The 13,562-nt window shown below is 64.2% G+C and overlaps 2 protein-coding genes and 1 long non-coding RNA gene across 3 annotated transcripts; 2 read left to right on the top strand and 1 right to left on the bottom strand.

Moving 5' to 3' along the window:
- Window positions 1-1,908: 1,908 nt before the first annotated feature.
- LOC123479944 (uncharacterized) lies at window positions 1,909-2,614 on the bottom strand. The gene is made up of 3 exons (XR_008426198.2): window positions 2,583-2,614; window positions 2,257-2,462; window positions 1,909-2,159 (listed from the first exon to the last, which is right to left on the bottom strand). It is a non-coding gene; the product is annotated as an uncharacterized lncRNA (long non-coding RNA).
- Window positions 2,615-3,783: 1,169 nt separating this feature from the next.
- LOC112306412 (lipocalin-15) lies at window positions 3,784-7,784 on the top strand. The gene is made up of 7 exons (XM_024562354.3): window positions 3,784-3,925; window positions 4,341-4,480; window positions 4,562-4,632; window positions 4,802-4,912; window positions 5,580-5,681; window positions 5,941-6,010; window positions 7,630-7,784. Exons 1-6 carry the CDS (start codon window positions 3,830-3,832, stop codon window positions 5,976-5,978), a joined length of 558 nt encoding a protein of 185 aa, XP_024418122.1. The 5' UTR covers window positions 3,784-3,829; the 3' UTR covers window positions 5,979-6,010; window positions 7,630-7,784.
- Window positions 7,785-9,610: 1,826 nt separating this feature from the next.
- On the top strand, window positions 9,611-12,882 carry LOC128780265 (epididymal-specific lipocalin-8). The gene is made up of 7 exons (XM_053918884.1): window positions 9,611-10,052; window positions 10,979-11,109; window positions 11,542-11,612; window positions 11,902-12,006; window positions 12,110-12,199; window positions 12,300-12,325; window positions 12,800-12,882. Exons 1-7 carry the CDS (start codon window positions 9,969-9,971, stop codon window positions 12,809-12,811), a joined length of 519 nt encoding a protein of 172 aa, XP_053774859.1. The 5' UTR covers window positions 9,611-9,968; the 3' UTR covers window positions 12,812-12,882.
- The last annotated feature ends 680 nt before the right edge of the window (window positions 12,883-13,562 follow it).

The raw sequence follows: 13,562 nt of genomic DNA on the forward strand, positions 1-13,562 counted from the left end.
GGGGGGGGGGCGGGGCCTGAAGGGACGATAAGCGCACGGGCAAGCGGGTGGGCGGGGCGGGGCAGTCGGAGTGGCGCAGAGTCCGGCCTAGTGGGCGGGGCCTGCGCAAGAACCGTGGGGCGGGGCGGGGCGGTGACGGGGGCGTGCCCGGGCGGAGCCTGACGCGTCGGGCAGCCGGTCTCTCAGACGTCGGGCTGCGAGTGGTGGGCCCGTCCGTGACCCGTGGCCAGGAGTTGGTCCCTTCGTCGCACTGCCACGCTCGCAGAGGCAGAATGATGATTGATAGTATTATTTGTTGGGATGGGGTTTGACGAAGAGATTGAGTCTCTTGAAAACAATCACGATGAAGCTATGTATGGAAAGAATATTTAGCAAATTAATCCCCAAAATACTATAAACCCGTACTTACCGCCAGTAGGAGCTGGGGAGTCCCACGGAGGAGGCAGAGCCCCTGCCCTCATAGACCAGACAGGGGAACAGATCCGGAAGAGAGATCAGGAAAACAAAATGGGGAGGGGACAGGAGGGACCAGGGTGTGTGTGGGTGCACCCCCAGGAGGCTCACAGGGGAGCGACCTTAGCACCTTCTCTTCCGGGCAGAAGATACGGGTGCTTTTCTCTTTTTCCCCTCCTTTCCATAACCCACCCCTGGGGCACTCCCAGCGTCTACACCCTCAAAGCCCACCCTATCGCCATACCCCTGCCTGTTTAGGCTCCTTTGGGGGCCTCTGGCCACCCTCTGACTCTGTGACCCTCTCCAGAATTGGGACCATGTCACTGTGCTGGCCGTAATGGGGGGGGGCTGCGTGGGCCCCTGGAAACCACAAGTCAGTTTGGCCCTGAGGTGGCGCTAGTGGCAGGTGGGAGTGCGCCCCCCCTGCAGGGCCTTCTTGGGCCCCAGGGTCCTCCTGCTCTCCTGTTCTGAGCCCATCCTACAGGGGGTCCCAGGACTTGGGGTTGCAGGGTGAGGAATGCACTCCGTGGTCTGGGAATGTCCTTACCTGGAAAGCTGCAGCCCCTGCCTTTCTTCCTGGAGAGATACAGGGCAGCAGCTCAGTGCCCGAGCTGGACTCTGCCCTGCCTGCCTCCCATCACAAGGCCCCCTGTCTGGGCTCCCAGCCCCCAACACTGAGGGGCTGCAGGTCTCTCCCAACATCTCAGCTCTGGGTACTTTAGCAAGTTCTGCAGGGGCGTGCTGCTGGGGGCCCCACACATGGATGAGATGGGGTCCAGAGGTTATCTCGCTTCTCTGTCCTAACGCTCCATTGGAGCCCTGTGACTTGGTGGGGCTCTTGCTTTCCTGGGTGTTTCTTCCTGTGCAGGCCCTGTGTGGGGGACTGGGAACCCGGCTTCAGGAGGGGCCCCTCCACCTTGCAGACTGTGTGAGTGTGCCTGTGTGTGCACAAGTATGTGGGTGTGTAGGGGTGGTGGGAGGGACCTGCATGTACCTCGCCATTGGGAAATGACTGGAAAGATATTGGGCTCCAAGATGAGCAGGAGAACTGTGTCCTGTGCCCCTTGGTCCTTGTTGACCCAAGGAAGGACTGAAGCTTTGCTTTCTTGCCAGTAGCCCTGTGCCGTGAAGTCCATAGTGTGTCTTTCCCCATCCCTGCCTCCACCCTGTCCCTGGCATTCTGGACTTGTAGCTGGGTGGTGGAGAGCAGGACCAATAAAATGGCATTGGTCCAGCCAAGATAGGATAAAGTATAGAGAACAAAATGGCGTCACTCACGTCAAGCAAGATGTCTGCCAGCCAGCTGTGACACTTTCGTTCAAGGAGGAAACTACCTAAGTCGTGCCTGGCAGGTGGAGTGTTCAAGGTATCTGCACACTCAGGACCTGAACAGATGTGTGTGTAGAGGGGCGCACCCCAGGATAAGCCCACCAAGAAGTTCCCCACTCACCATCAGGGGTCCCCAGACACTTATCAAGAGACCCAGAGGGGTGGAGTACACGGCCCTCAAGGGTATGACTGAGGCTGGCTCCAGGCCACTGCTGAGACAGCCGAGCTCCACACACCAGGCTGCTGCTCCACGCCACGCTCCTCTCCCTTGGCATCGGCCGCCGGAGGCTGTGCTCCGCGCCGTCTCCCAGGCTGATGGTTGAGACTCTGGCCTCGGTTCGTTACCCCCATTGATTGCTGTGTGTGTGACAGTCCCCCTAGGTTGTCAGAGTGTGAGGAGGGTTTCAGTGCATGTGGACGTTCTACCTTGAGTGCACCTGCATTCAGTAAAGGCTGAGTGAGCAGCGTACTTACCTGGTGGGACTCTGGTCTGTTCCTTGGTGCTGGGCTGCTCCGCAGGCAGCGAGCCAACCCTCCGCCGGCCGCCTCACAGGACAGACTGTGTTGGGAAACAGAGGCTTGTGACTCCGAGGACTGATGCTCCTTCAGGCCACCCTGCCCTCCTCCCAGGGGGAGGCATTGGGGAAAGATTTTACTTCAGTTTTGTAGTTTTCTTATTTCTTTTGAGAGAGGGGAAGAGAGGGAGAAAGAGAGGGAGAGAAACATCGATTAGTTGCCTCTCACCGCCCGCCCCCAGCTGGGGACCTGGCCCACAACCGGGAATCGAACCAGCGACCTACTGGTTCTCAGGCCGGCACTCAACCCTCTAAGCACGCCAGCCAGGGCTGAAATGTCTTTTTAAATCACTTTCCCCTTGTTAATTGGGTGGTTTGTTTTTATTTTTGAGTCTTGAGAATTCTTTGCAGACTTTTGGATCCGAGTCCTTTATCAGACGTGTGTTTTGTAAATATTTTCATGGGAAGATGTGCCCGCCTTCCATCCGGTGACCCTGGGACCTGGTGGTGAGCTGGCGCCACCTGAAACCCCGTGGAGGCGGCAAGCAGACGCCTGGGTTCAGCCCCTTCCTCAGGCTGGGACGAGGGTCTTCCTCCCGCCCCCTACGCACTTCCACTCCAGCCCTGGTCATCCTGGCCCTCCGCAGGGATCCTGCCCCTCACCTGAGGCATCTGGGGGGCACGCCCCAAGGCCATGTCTGCTCCTGGCACGGTGGACACAAGATGCGACGTCACCAGCAGAGGCCTTGGCAGCTCGAGCCCCAGCCTCCCTGGTGATGCCCCCCGCCCCCCCCCCCACCCCCCCCCCGCGCTGGAATACTTATGCAACTGGAGATAAGGTGGTTTTGAGACCATAATCTACCCTGAGCGATGTCTCAGCCCCACCTCCCAGACCTACTTGCTGGAGGCCCAGCTGGTGGCTGCATGGGGGCACCAGGGTCTTGAGTGAGGGACACCCAGGCCTCTGATGTCACCTCTGTCACAGCTGCCCCCGCACAGGCTCTACCCCAGATGAGGCCCAGAGGCCTGGCCAGTGGTGACCCCACTGCTGGGAGTGGAGGAGAGGGAGTGAGGACTGTGGGGGCCCCAGTTCCTGAGCGGGGGCCCGATGGCCAGAGCACAGCTGAGCCTGACTGCTTCCCAGCAGCATGCCTCGGGCCACGGGCCACGGGCCCCCAGCCCCAGCCAGACTGAAGGTGGATCGAGGCATGAAGGGTCCAGGTCCCTACAGGCCACGGTGATCTCAGGTTGGGCCCCCAGGACTGCCTGGCAGGTTAGGGGGCAAACCCTCAGTGCGGGGAGTCAGGTGAGAGCCCAGCTTTGTGGAGCTCTCCAGGAAGTGACCCCAGAGCTGGCGGGGACACTGCAGCGATTGAGCCGAACAATGGACAAAGGAGGGACGGGGTTTCCGGGGCCCCGACACCTCCCGCTCCCTCGCCTGCCGGTCTGGCCAGCCTAGCTGCGGGCCGGCCTATAAAGTGGAGCCTGCTGGGGCCTACCTACGGTGCCAGCAGCCAAAGACAGGTGTGGGGATGAAGCCCATCCTGCTGGGCCGGGCCCTGGCGCTGCTCTGGGTGTCTGCGGCTTGTGCTGATGTCCTGGTGCAGCCAGATTTTGAGGCCAAGAAGGTACCGGAGGCCTCCATGCTGGGCTATGGCAGGGCTGGGGGGCTGAGTCCCTGCTGGGAGCCGCAGCAATGGGGGAACAGTGACAGCTTCCCCCACCTGCTGGGCCTCGGGCCTGCCACCCCTTTACACTGGCTCTCCCTGTACCCGGGAAACTGCCCTGTGTGCGGGGGGGGGGGGGGGGGGGGGGGGTGGATTATGGACCCGCCTCCTGGTGCCGTACCGAGGCTCACAGTGGTGATGTGACCTGTCCCAGGTAAGTTCAGAAGAGGGTGCTTGTCCACCCCGGTCTCAGACCCAAGAGGCAGACCCTCCGGAGGCCCGGCCCTGTGGCTTCAGATGAGTCGTGGCTCTGGGTTGTCGACGGGTGCTGTGCCCCTGGGTCCCTGAGCCTGAGGGTCACCAAGTGGTCTCACAGTTCTCAGGCCTCTGGTACCTGGTCTCCATGGTCTCCGACTGCAAGGTCTTCGAGGAAAAGAAGGACCACCTGCTGATGTCCTCTGCCACTGTCACGGCCACGGCGGGAGGCAACCTAAGCGTCCACATGGAGGTCCCCAGGTGAGCGCCACGCACAGGTGCGGCTGGCAGGGCGGGTGAGCCTGGGCAGGAACGGAGAGCGAGTGGGCTGCTCACCCCCAGGGCTGAGGGCTGCTACCAGATGGATGTGGAGTACCTGAAGGTGGGCTCTGAGGGGCACTTCCGGGTCCCAGGTAGGTCCTGCCACACCCCCTTCCGAGGCACCTGAGGCCGATTCTCCCCGGGGGTGACTGTCCTTTAACCCAGGGTCCCTCCTCCACTGCCCCCTCCTGCCCCTCCCCTTCCTCCCCTGGAAGTGGAGGCGGGGCCTGGGTGCTGTGGCTACTACCCGCCCCCCTGCAGCTCTGGGCTTCCTGGACGTGCGGGTCGTGGACACCGACTACCACTCCTTCGCCGTGCTCTACATCTACAAGGAGCTGGAGGGTGTGCTCAGCACCATGGTGCAGCTGTACAGTGAGGCCCGCCCCAGCCTTCCCTCCTCCCCTGGTCCCTCCCCTTCGGGACCTTCCCCAGGTCCTCCTTTGCCCCCTGGTCTCCCACTCCCGGGTCTGGGCCCGGCAAGGATCAGGTGGCACTGTGGTGGGGGCGGCGGGCCTCCGCACATTGTGGAAGGGCAGGGCTTGACTGGAGGGGCCCCTGCCGGCTGGACACTCAGGCAGCCCTCTGACACCCTGAGGGTGGGGACCCATCTTCCCCGGCTGCCTGAGACCGAGAACCAGGGCTGAGAGCCTCCTATGTGGCTTCAACTTCCAGGGGCTAGGCCGAGTGGAGCTCTTCAGGGTGGAGAGGCCGCCGGGGTGAGGGCGGGACGGTGGCCTTGGGGGCTGCCAGAAGAGATCTTCTGGTGGGGTGTGGCCCAGGGAACATGGCCGGGAGGGGGGACAGCTGGGTCACCAACCTCCTGGACACCCTTGTGTGAGTTAGCGAAGGGCGTCTCTCTGGGCCGATTCCGTCCCCCACGGGTCCCTCAGCCTCGGACACTCTCGAGTGCAACCTGCCTGGCCCTGCAGGGCAGACCTGCTGTCCGCCCTCCCAAGGAAGTGAGGCAGGGAGACACCCACCTCTCTTTGTGCCCCGCTGTGCGAGCCACGGGGTCCACAGGGGTCCTGCTCTGTCCCAGGCCGGACCGCGGAAGTGATCCCCCGTGCCCTGAGGGCCTTCCAGGACTTCTACCCGACGGTGGGGCTCCAGGACGACATGATGGTCATGCTGCCCAAGTCAGGTGCCCCTGCCAAGCCCCCCCCCCCCGGCCCTCCTTCCACATTCCCCAACGCACAAGCCAGAGGCTGGGCCAGCACAGCCTCTTCTTCCCCCAACACACAAGGGAGAGGTTTTGGGGGGGCCAGGACGCAGAGTCTTTCGGCCCCACCCTAGGCGGGTGGTTGGACCGGGCCCCATGACACCAAGGGGTTGGGGCTGCAGGAAGTGGTGGGCAGTCCCACCAGCTCAGCCTCTCAAGGACTCACTTCCTTCCCCCACAGACGACAAGTGCTCCTCAAGGGGCAAGGAGGCGCCCTGACCCCTCCGGACACTCACTTTGACCCTTCCCAGGTGGGGACAGGGCACCGCCTCCCTCCCCCCTACAGGGTCTGCGTGGGCTTCCCACCACCCCAACCAGGCCCCCTGCTCTCTCACCAAAGATTCCCCTCCCCACCAAATCCACTCTGCCTTGCTCCACCTGGCTTGTGTGCTTCAGGTCTCAGCTTACACATCACCTCTTCCAGGAAGCCTCCACTGATTGCCTAGGTCTGCTATAACAAATGACCACAAACTGGGTAGCCTAAAACAAGAGACATTGCCCTCTCCGTTCTGGAGGCCACAGGTCCGCAGTCAAGGTGTGGGCCAGGCTGGTTCCTGCTGGGGCTCTGGGAGGCACCCCTGCCTCCCCCTGCTCCTGGCGGGGCCAGCCGTCCTGGTGCCCCCCGGCCGGTAGACATGTCACTCCTGTCTCTACATCCAATGTCACAGAGCCATCCTCCCTCTCTGTGTCCTGTCCAGGTTCCCTTCTTCCTGTAAGAACAGCCGTCACCAGAGGTGGGGCCCATCCTCCCTCCAGGGGGGTGTTGTTGTGTATCCCTAAAATAATCGCACCAGAAGGATGCTATTTCCAGACAAGATCAGGTTCAGAGTTCCAGACAGACTTGAGTGCTGGGCGGACTACCCAACCCAGTGCACTGTGTCCCCTGGGCCCTTGCTCTGCCCCGGGCACAGGGCCCTGTCTTGGGATGGCCGTGTCCTCATCCTCTCCCTGAGGGTCCCATGAAGCAGGAACCACCACTTTCTCATTCTCTGCCATCACCGGGTCGGGTCCCCAGAGCCCCTGGGACACAGGCAGGTGGGCTCTTGGGGACACCTTCCCCCAAAGTAGACACCAGGGAACCATCAGGCCCCTTATGCAAGTTCTTCATGAAGAAGTAGGGAACCTAAATAAACCAGTAAGTAATGGGTATGACGTGACGGTCACCAGCCTCGGGAGGCGACCCTTGGACCTCTCCAGCAGTGACGGTGGGGGCTCCACATTGCCCCTCGGTAGGGGTTCCCCATGTCCCTCACATCATCTGCTCTCCCTGGCTGTCCTGGCTGCTGACCCAGGGGCGCTGGGGGTGTATACACAGGGCTGCTTTACCCGTTCAGCGTCTGACGCCTGTGGTGTCACGTGTGGCTATCCCAGAAACATTATTGGGCGGGAGGAGATGGGTTAAAGAATTGCGCCAAATGACACCATTCCAGAAGGTTCCACCTGTAGAGGGTGCGAGTCCCACTTCCTGCTCTGTGCCCCACCCTGGGTTCTCTTCAGAAAAAGCAGCAGGTGGGATCAAGTGCCTCCTGCGGGGCCACCGCCTCTGCCTCCGAGGCTGCTCTGTGGGCTTCGGCTGTGCTTCCCAGCCTTTCTGGGGCCTCCTTCCCCGCCAGGTCCTCCCTCATCGCCAGCCAGGGAGCCAGGCACTGGGTGCTGGGGGGACCCTGGGTGCTCCAGGGGAGCAGTGGTGGGTGTGTCTCCACATTTGTGGCAGTCTAGGTGGCAGCGTAGCTTCCACGGGCCTTGCTTGCAGGGGTGGGTGACGGGGGGGTGGGGGGCGGAGGGTGGCACCCTGCTGTGTGTGCAGGCAGCGGAGGGGTTGTGGAGTGAGTGGGTGGGCTCGGTGACCATGCCTTTCCCATTTGTGCAGGGCAGACTGGAGCAGCAGCCCTCGCCTCCTCAAGTCGCCCGGATGCTCCGCCCGGCCTTTTCTGCAGGCCTCCCCCACCCCTGCCTGCCGACACCCACCCCCCACAGGGCGTCTCCCTGGGTCTCCTTCTTTCATGCAATAAACATTCTACAGGCTCCGGGCTCCTCACCTCTTTGGAAAGGCCCTCAGGGAGAGCTGGGTGGGCCCCATCTTGACCCTGGGTTTCGGGGAGACTAAGGCAGGGAGGTGGGCGTGAAGGGTCTCTGGCTGCTGGGCTCCCCCTGGCTGAGGGGCAGGAGGCTCCAGCTGAGCTTGGCACCTGTGGGCCTACCCCAGGCAGTGCCCAGCACCTCTACTTGACCCCTAGGGGTTCCCAGCACCTGTGGGAACCTGGGGCACCCCGTGGGGTCGGCCCTACTGTGGGGGCTCTGCTGGGTGTGCAAAGCCCCCTGCTGCAGGAGCTGGAGGCTTTGGGTCTCCCTCCCACCGCCGGCGTGCCCAGTACCTGGGGCACGCTTGCAACCCTCCAGGGTGAGGCCTGGATGAGGGTCGCGGTGACGGCCCTGGCCCCTGGCCTGGCCCGCGGTGGGCTGCTGGACATGCACGCAGCGCACCTGCCGTGTTCCTTGTTTCGCAGATCTGGGAACTGAGGCGCATGGAGGTCAGCGGCTTGCCCAGCAGAGGCCAGTTTGGGGTCCAGGCCCAGGGGTCAGGCTCCAGGGCATGGGCTCCACGCTGACCCTCAATGGGATGGGGGGCAGGAGAGCCCTCCCGGGGCCCACAAGGCCACCCTTCTCCTCCCTGACTCTGTGCCAGCGGTCCTCCCCCCATGAGCAATGAGCGGCCAGGTTACGTTGGGCTGCACTTCAAAGGGTGGGCGTGGGGCGGGGCAGGAAGGCGCTGGAGGCCCTGCTTCGCTGATCACGGGCCCTGCAGCCCCAGCAGAGCCGGAGCCAGAAGCCCTTGGCCCTGAGGATGTCTGCCCTCATCCTGCCCTCGGTCATCCAGAGACGGCGTGTGGCCCCCGCACTTCCTGTCTCCCCTCTGCTGCCTGGCCCAGCTCATTCCAGGGGCCCTGGCTTATCAGCCCAGGGAGGGGGTCTGCCTGGGCCTCAGCCCGGGATCCCCTTCTGGGCCTACCCTTGGGGTGGTCCCCCTTGGTCTCCAGTGTGCCAGCTGGCTCTGGCTACCCCATCCTGACTTGAGCCCCTGAACCCAACCTGATGGTCAGTGTTGGAGGTAGCCCCACACCGAGGACCCCAGGGGGCCTGTCCCCAGGAGAGTGGGACATCCGCTTAGCCTGAGCCACTCCAGGGCTGGCTGCCTCCCCACTTCTGGCACCGAGGGCAAGAGATGTCTGTCTGGGCAGGAGCTGCTGTGAGCACATGGGGAAACTGAGGCAGAGTAGCTGGACCCCGTGGCTGGAGAGGCCAGGGCTGGTGCCCAGAAAGCCAGAGTCCCTCTTCACCCTGACTTCTGTATCGTCCGGCCCTGGGTCTGGGGTGGGTGGCAGAGGCCCGAGGCGTGGGTTGGGCTGAGTTCCCTACGCCGGCTGTGTGCTCACTGGCCTTGGCGTGTGGGCAGGGCTGGGCCTCTGAAGTGGCCTTCCAGCTGGGGTCCCACCTCACCATGCACTGTGGGGCCTGCAGGAGCGGGGAGGATGCTCCGCAGGGCCTGGCCCGGGGAGCAGATGACACAGGCACAGGGAGGAGAAGAACGGCTGGCAGGTCCCTGGTTCCCGCAGAGGCCCCTCTGCCCGCTGGACCCCACCTCTGTCTCCTGTGCACCCCCCTCGCGAGGCTCAGAGGTGCTCCCTCTGCAGGAAACATCCTCTGTGGAGACCCCCCAGGCAGAGGAGCCCCCCACTCACTCCCCCCATGGAGGGCTCTCAGGCGGCACCATACCAGCCCTCAGGGCGATTGTGCCAAGACTCCTTGGAAAGGGCCTGGACCCGTGTGTCCGTGGGCAGGTGCCGGGGTGCACGCCGGGCACTCCAAGCCCGTGGGGCCTGGTCTGGGGCATCATCCATCCCGTCTGCCCTGTGCGGGTGGGCCACAGGGTCCCCTGTTGCCCTGGAGGGTGGGGGTGTCCTCCTGCTCTCAGGCTCCAGGTGAGCCCCTGTGCCCTGCCCCCCTCTTCCCCATGCTGCTCCAGTCCAGCCCAGCCACACACCATGGCGTGGGCGTCACAGGGCCTGGGTGGCCCTTGTCCAGAGATAGTGAGTGTCTCTGACCTGTGTGTGGCCCAGTCGGCCCGATGACGTTCACGGGTGATTGCGCCACATTGGCCGTCCCTGGGATATAGACCTCGGCGCTGGGGGCGCAGGCGGCTCACCCACAATGGAGGCCAGGCTGCTGAGTGCCGTCCTGGGCGTCGTCCTGCTGCAGGTGGAGGCGGCCGTGCAGAGCTTGGACCTGCCGAAGGTGGTGGCTTCTCTCCCTTGTCTTTGGAAGGTTGAGTGAGGAGGGGCTCGAGTGTCCAGCTACTCTGGTCCCCGGTCTCTCCAACCCCCAGCAGCTCCCTCGGGGGCCCAGGACCCATGCGGGTCAGCCCCCTGCCGAGGGCAGGGGGCTAAGGGTCTGAGCTCAGCCCTCCTCCCTCTCCTGTCCTCGGGAGGCCAGCGCCCGGGCTGGGCGTGCAGAGCCCACTGCCTCTGCAGGCTGCTGGTCCTCTGCGGGCTCCGGGGTCTGGGGCTCAGTGTGGCCACTTTGTGCTCCCGGGTCAGTGGCCCCGCACCCTGTGGGAACCGGAGGAGCCTGTCCTGACGGGGAAGGTGGCTGGGGTTTGGCTCCCAGCTCCATGCTTCCGTGCCTGGCTCCTTCTCGGCTGGGTCTGCGTCGGCAGCATGGCCAGGAGACCATCAGCAGGCTCGGAGATGACAGCTGGGGACGCACCCTCTTTTCTGTTGCAAAAATGATCCCTCTCCAAGAGGGTCGATGGAAGCCAGTGGCTGTCTGCAGGCAGAGCTCCCTCCGCCTGGCGGGTGGAGCGGTGCCGCTTCCATGGGGCTGGATGGAGTTGGCCAGCCCTCTGCAGCCCCCTCTCCTGGGCCCTCACCACCACTGCCCTCTGATGTCCCTCCCCAGGGACAGATACCCGCAGAGGCCGTTGACCCGGGGGACTACAGACAGGCCTGAGTGGGCAGTGGCTTTCCCTGCTGGCATTGCTGTCCAGCACCAGCAGCGGCCTTGCAGAAGGACACCCGTCTGTGGCTCTGCCATCCTGCCTTGCGGCTGCCCCGCTGTCTGCTGTCCTTTCGGAACTGGCCCGCTCCCTGCCTGGGGGGTCCTGGGGTGGGGGCTGTGCATCCCGTAGCCCAGAGACTAGTGGCTCTGTCTCCTCTCTCCAGATTGCAGGGTTCTGGCGGGAAGTTGGTGTGGCCTCGAAACAACACCTGGCACTGATGACCCCCAAGAGGCTGGAGGCCCTGTTCCTGACCTTGAGTGAGGCCGAGCTGACCGTGAAGGCTGCGTACCGCAGGTACAGCTGGCTCCCCAGAGCTGGGGCAGGAGCAGGTGTGTGGCCAGGTGCCTGGCCCCAGCGGTGGCCATGGGGTTTGGACCATGTTGTCACTCAGGTGGACCAGCCCTCCCTGCGTCTCCCACCCAAGACATTCACCCCTGCTCCGAGACCAGACCCCAGGCTCCTAGAACTATAACCGCCCCCCTCAAATAGAAGCATAGAGTTTTGATAACATCCTGTCGATTTGTAAGAAAAGAAAATGGGCTTAAGGGTGGGTGGCCCTCTGGAGGTTCCACAGCCACTGGCTGAGGCTGGCGGGGTCCCGCCTTGCACCCTGCCCTCCGCACCCGCTGCACCTTCCTGAAGATGCGCTCCCCCTGCCACCCCGACTGTGCCCTGCAGGGGAACGCAGCCTGGCGTCTCCCCAACGCGCCCTTCACTGCCTTTCAGCTCGGGGAGCTGTGAGACAGAGAACATAGTGGGCTCAGAAGTAGACGTTTCGGGGAAGTTTGTTTTTCCTGGTAAGAACCGTTGCCCTGTTGCTGTGGTTATGTCCCCCGGGCCCTGCACGCCAGCGACACTTGGCCTGGCCGCTCCCCACGCCGCTCCCCACGCTGCTCCCCACGCTGTTCCCCATACTCCCCTACGTGTCTGGGACTCTCTCACCCACAAACCCACTGCCCTTCAAGGGCTGCTTCAGTCCTCCAGTCCTGGTGTCACGGGTGGGTCGAGCGGTGTTGGGGGCAGAGGATCAAGTCTGGCCCCTTGGGCTGCTGGTCCGCACTGTCCGCCCGCCCCGCTTGCTCCCAGGCCACCGGGAAATCCGTGTGATCGACACAGACTACGAGCGCTACGCCATCCTGCGGCTGTCCGTCGCCTGGCGGGGAGAGGATGTCCACGTGCTCAAGTACTTCAGTAAGCTGCCGGGCGGGAGGGGAGCTGCTGTCCTTGCTGCCCCTGCTGCCCGCTGCTGGGCGCGCTCTCCGTCCCCACTCAGCTCCTGCTGCGCCGCCCACAGCTCGCAGCCTGGAGGACGACTACGAGCCAGGCCTCTGGAAGTTCCGGGAGCTGACGGCAGACACCGGGCTGTACCTGGTGGCCCGGCACGGTGAGCCCCAGGCCTTTGGGATGGGGTGTAGGCTGGGAACTCTGCGGGTGGGGGCCGGGCCCCATTCCCGCAGCCCCTCACGCTGCCCCCCGTCCCACAGGGCAGTGCGCCAAGCTCCTGAAGCAGGTGAGCCTTCAACGAGCCCCCCTAAGCCCCAGCCTGATGGGAGTCCCGGTGCCTCTAGGTCCTGGGACTCCAGGGTGGTGACCACCGGCCACCAGGCGGGGACCCTGGAGGCTGGGGTGCAGGGACGGGCCTGGACTGGGCATAGGGGGCTGGGCCCTGGGGCCCCCTTCCATGTAGCAGGGCGTGAGGGGCTGCTGGGGGCTCTGCCTGCTCCTACCCCTCCCGGGTGGGGCCCTGCGGGCACCGTCTCGGCCCCCCGTCCCACAGGTGCCAAGCTGCTGTCACCTGTCGACCCCTCTGTCTGACATAGCCCCAGAGGTGGGGGCCTCCCCCCGCTTTGCAGGCAGAGACACGGGGTGGTGCTGTGGGCAAAGCCACACAGCAGCTAGGACGCCCGTCCCGACCGTGGCCCTGGCCCCCGGGGCCCACCAAGCTCCTGAGCCCCCCCCCTCCCCCCCGCCCTTCTGTGTCTAGGAGCTGATCTAGGAGCCAGTCCCAGGCCTGGATACGGGGAGCCCCGCCCACGCGCCCCTCCTGTCCCCTGCCCAGGGAGGGAGGGGCGACTGCACCAGCTTCCAATAAACCCGTTAGCACAGCCACTGCCAGAGTCTTTCCTGGGGGGCGGGGGGGGCGGGGGGGGTGTGCTGTGTGTGACTGCCCCAGAAATGACACCCTGGCCGCCGAGTGTGAATGGTGTCAGCTGCCCGCCCTGGCGGGACCTCTGCTTGGAGGGGCCGAGGCAGGACCACCAGGCTCAGGGGCAGTATGGCAGCTCCTGCCCTCCCCTTCTCCCTCGAGGGCCCCGCCCAGCCCCGCCACACTCGGAGCCCCCAGGTGGGCCGCCCACGGGCACCTCCTGACTAAGCCTCGTCCTGCCCCCTGGAGCCCTGGTGAGTGGGTCCCCAGCAGGCCGTGCACCTTGAGGCCCGGAGGACTCGTCAGTGGCAGTTCAGTTGACCCCACAGCTCAGATGTCCCGGTGACTGCGGAGGCATCGGGTCCCTGTGCAGGCTCTGTGGCTTCCCTAACTGTCTCCACAGGGGCCAACCTGCCAGGAAGGGGCTGCAGGCACCTGGTGGTCCTGGGCATCAGAATCCCACCTCCTGCTTGAGGGACAAAAGCAGACCTCTCAGAGCCCAGGTGGACGGTGCAGGAAGCAGAGTGTGGTCCACTGCCCCATCAGATGTCATTTAAAGACACAAGTTTTAGGATCAAGTCACTAAGGCTGTAGGGACCGA

Source organism: Desmodus rotundus, chromosome 1, assembly GCF_022682495.2.
Source record: "Desmodus rotundus isolate HL8 chromosome 1, HLdesRot8A.1, whole genome shotgun sequence".
NCBI lineage: Eukaryota > Metazoa > Chordata > Mammalia > Chiroptera > Phyllostomidae > Desmodus > Desmodus rotundus.

What these genes read in the sequence shown, in the direction of transcription:
- LOC112306412 (XM_024562354.3), top strand. Translation starts at nt 3,830, where the DNA reads ATGAAGCCCATCCTGCTGGGCCGGGCCCTGGCGCTGCTCTGGGTGTCT. An exon ending in CAGATTTTGAGGCCAAGAAG is followed by an intron (nt 3,926 to 4,340) that starts GTACCGGAGGCC and finishes GTGGTCTCACAG; the next exon opens with TTCTCAGGCCTCTGGTACCT. An exon ending in CACCATGGTGCAGCTGTACA is followed by an intron (nt 4,913 to 5,579) that starts GTGAGGCCCGCC and finishes GCTCTGTCCCAG; the next exon opens with GCCGGACCGCGGAAGTGATC.
- LOC128780265 (XM_053918884.1), top strand. Translation starts at nt 9,969, where the DNA reads ATGGAGGCCAGGCTGCTGAGTGCCGTCCTGGGCGTCGTCCTGCTGCAG. An exon ending in AGAGCTTGGACCTGCCGAAG is followed by an intron (nt 10,053 to 10,978) that starts GTGGTGGCTTCT and finishes TCCTCTCTCCAG; the next exon opens with ATTGCAGGGTTCTGGCGGGA. An exon ending in GTGAAGGCTGCGTACCGCAG is followed by an intron (nt 11,110 to 11,541) that starts GTACAGCTGGCT and finishes ACTGCCTTTCAG; the next exon opens with CTCGGGGAGCTGTGAGACAG.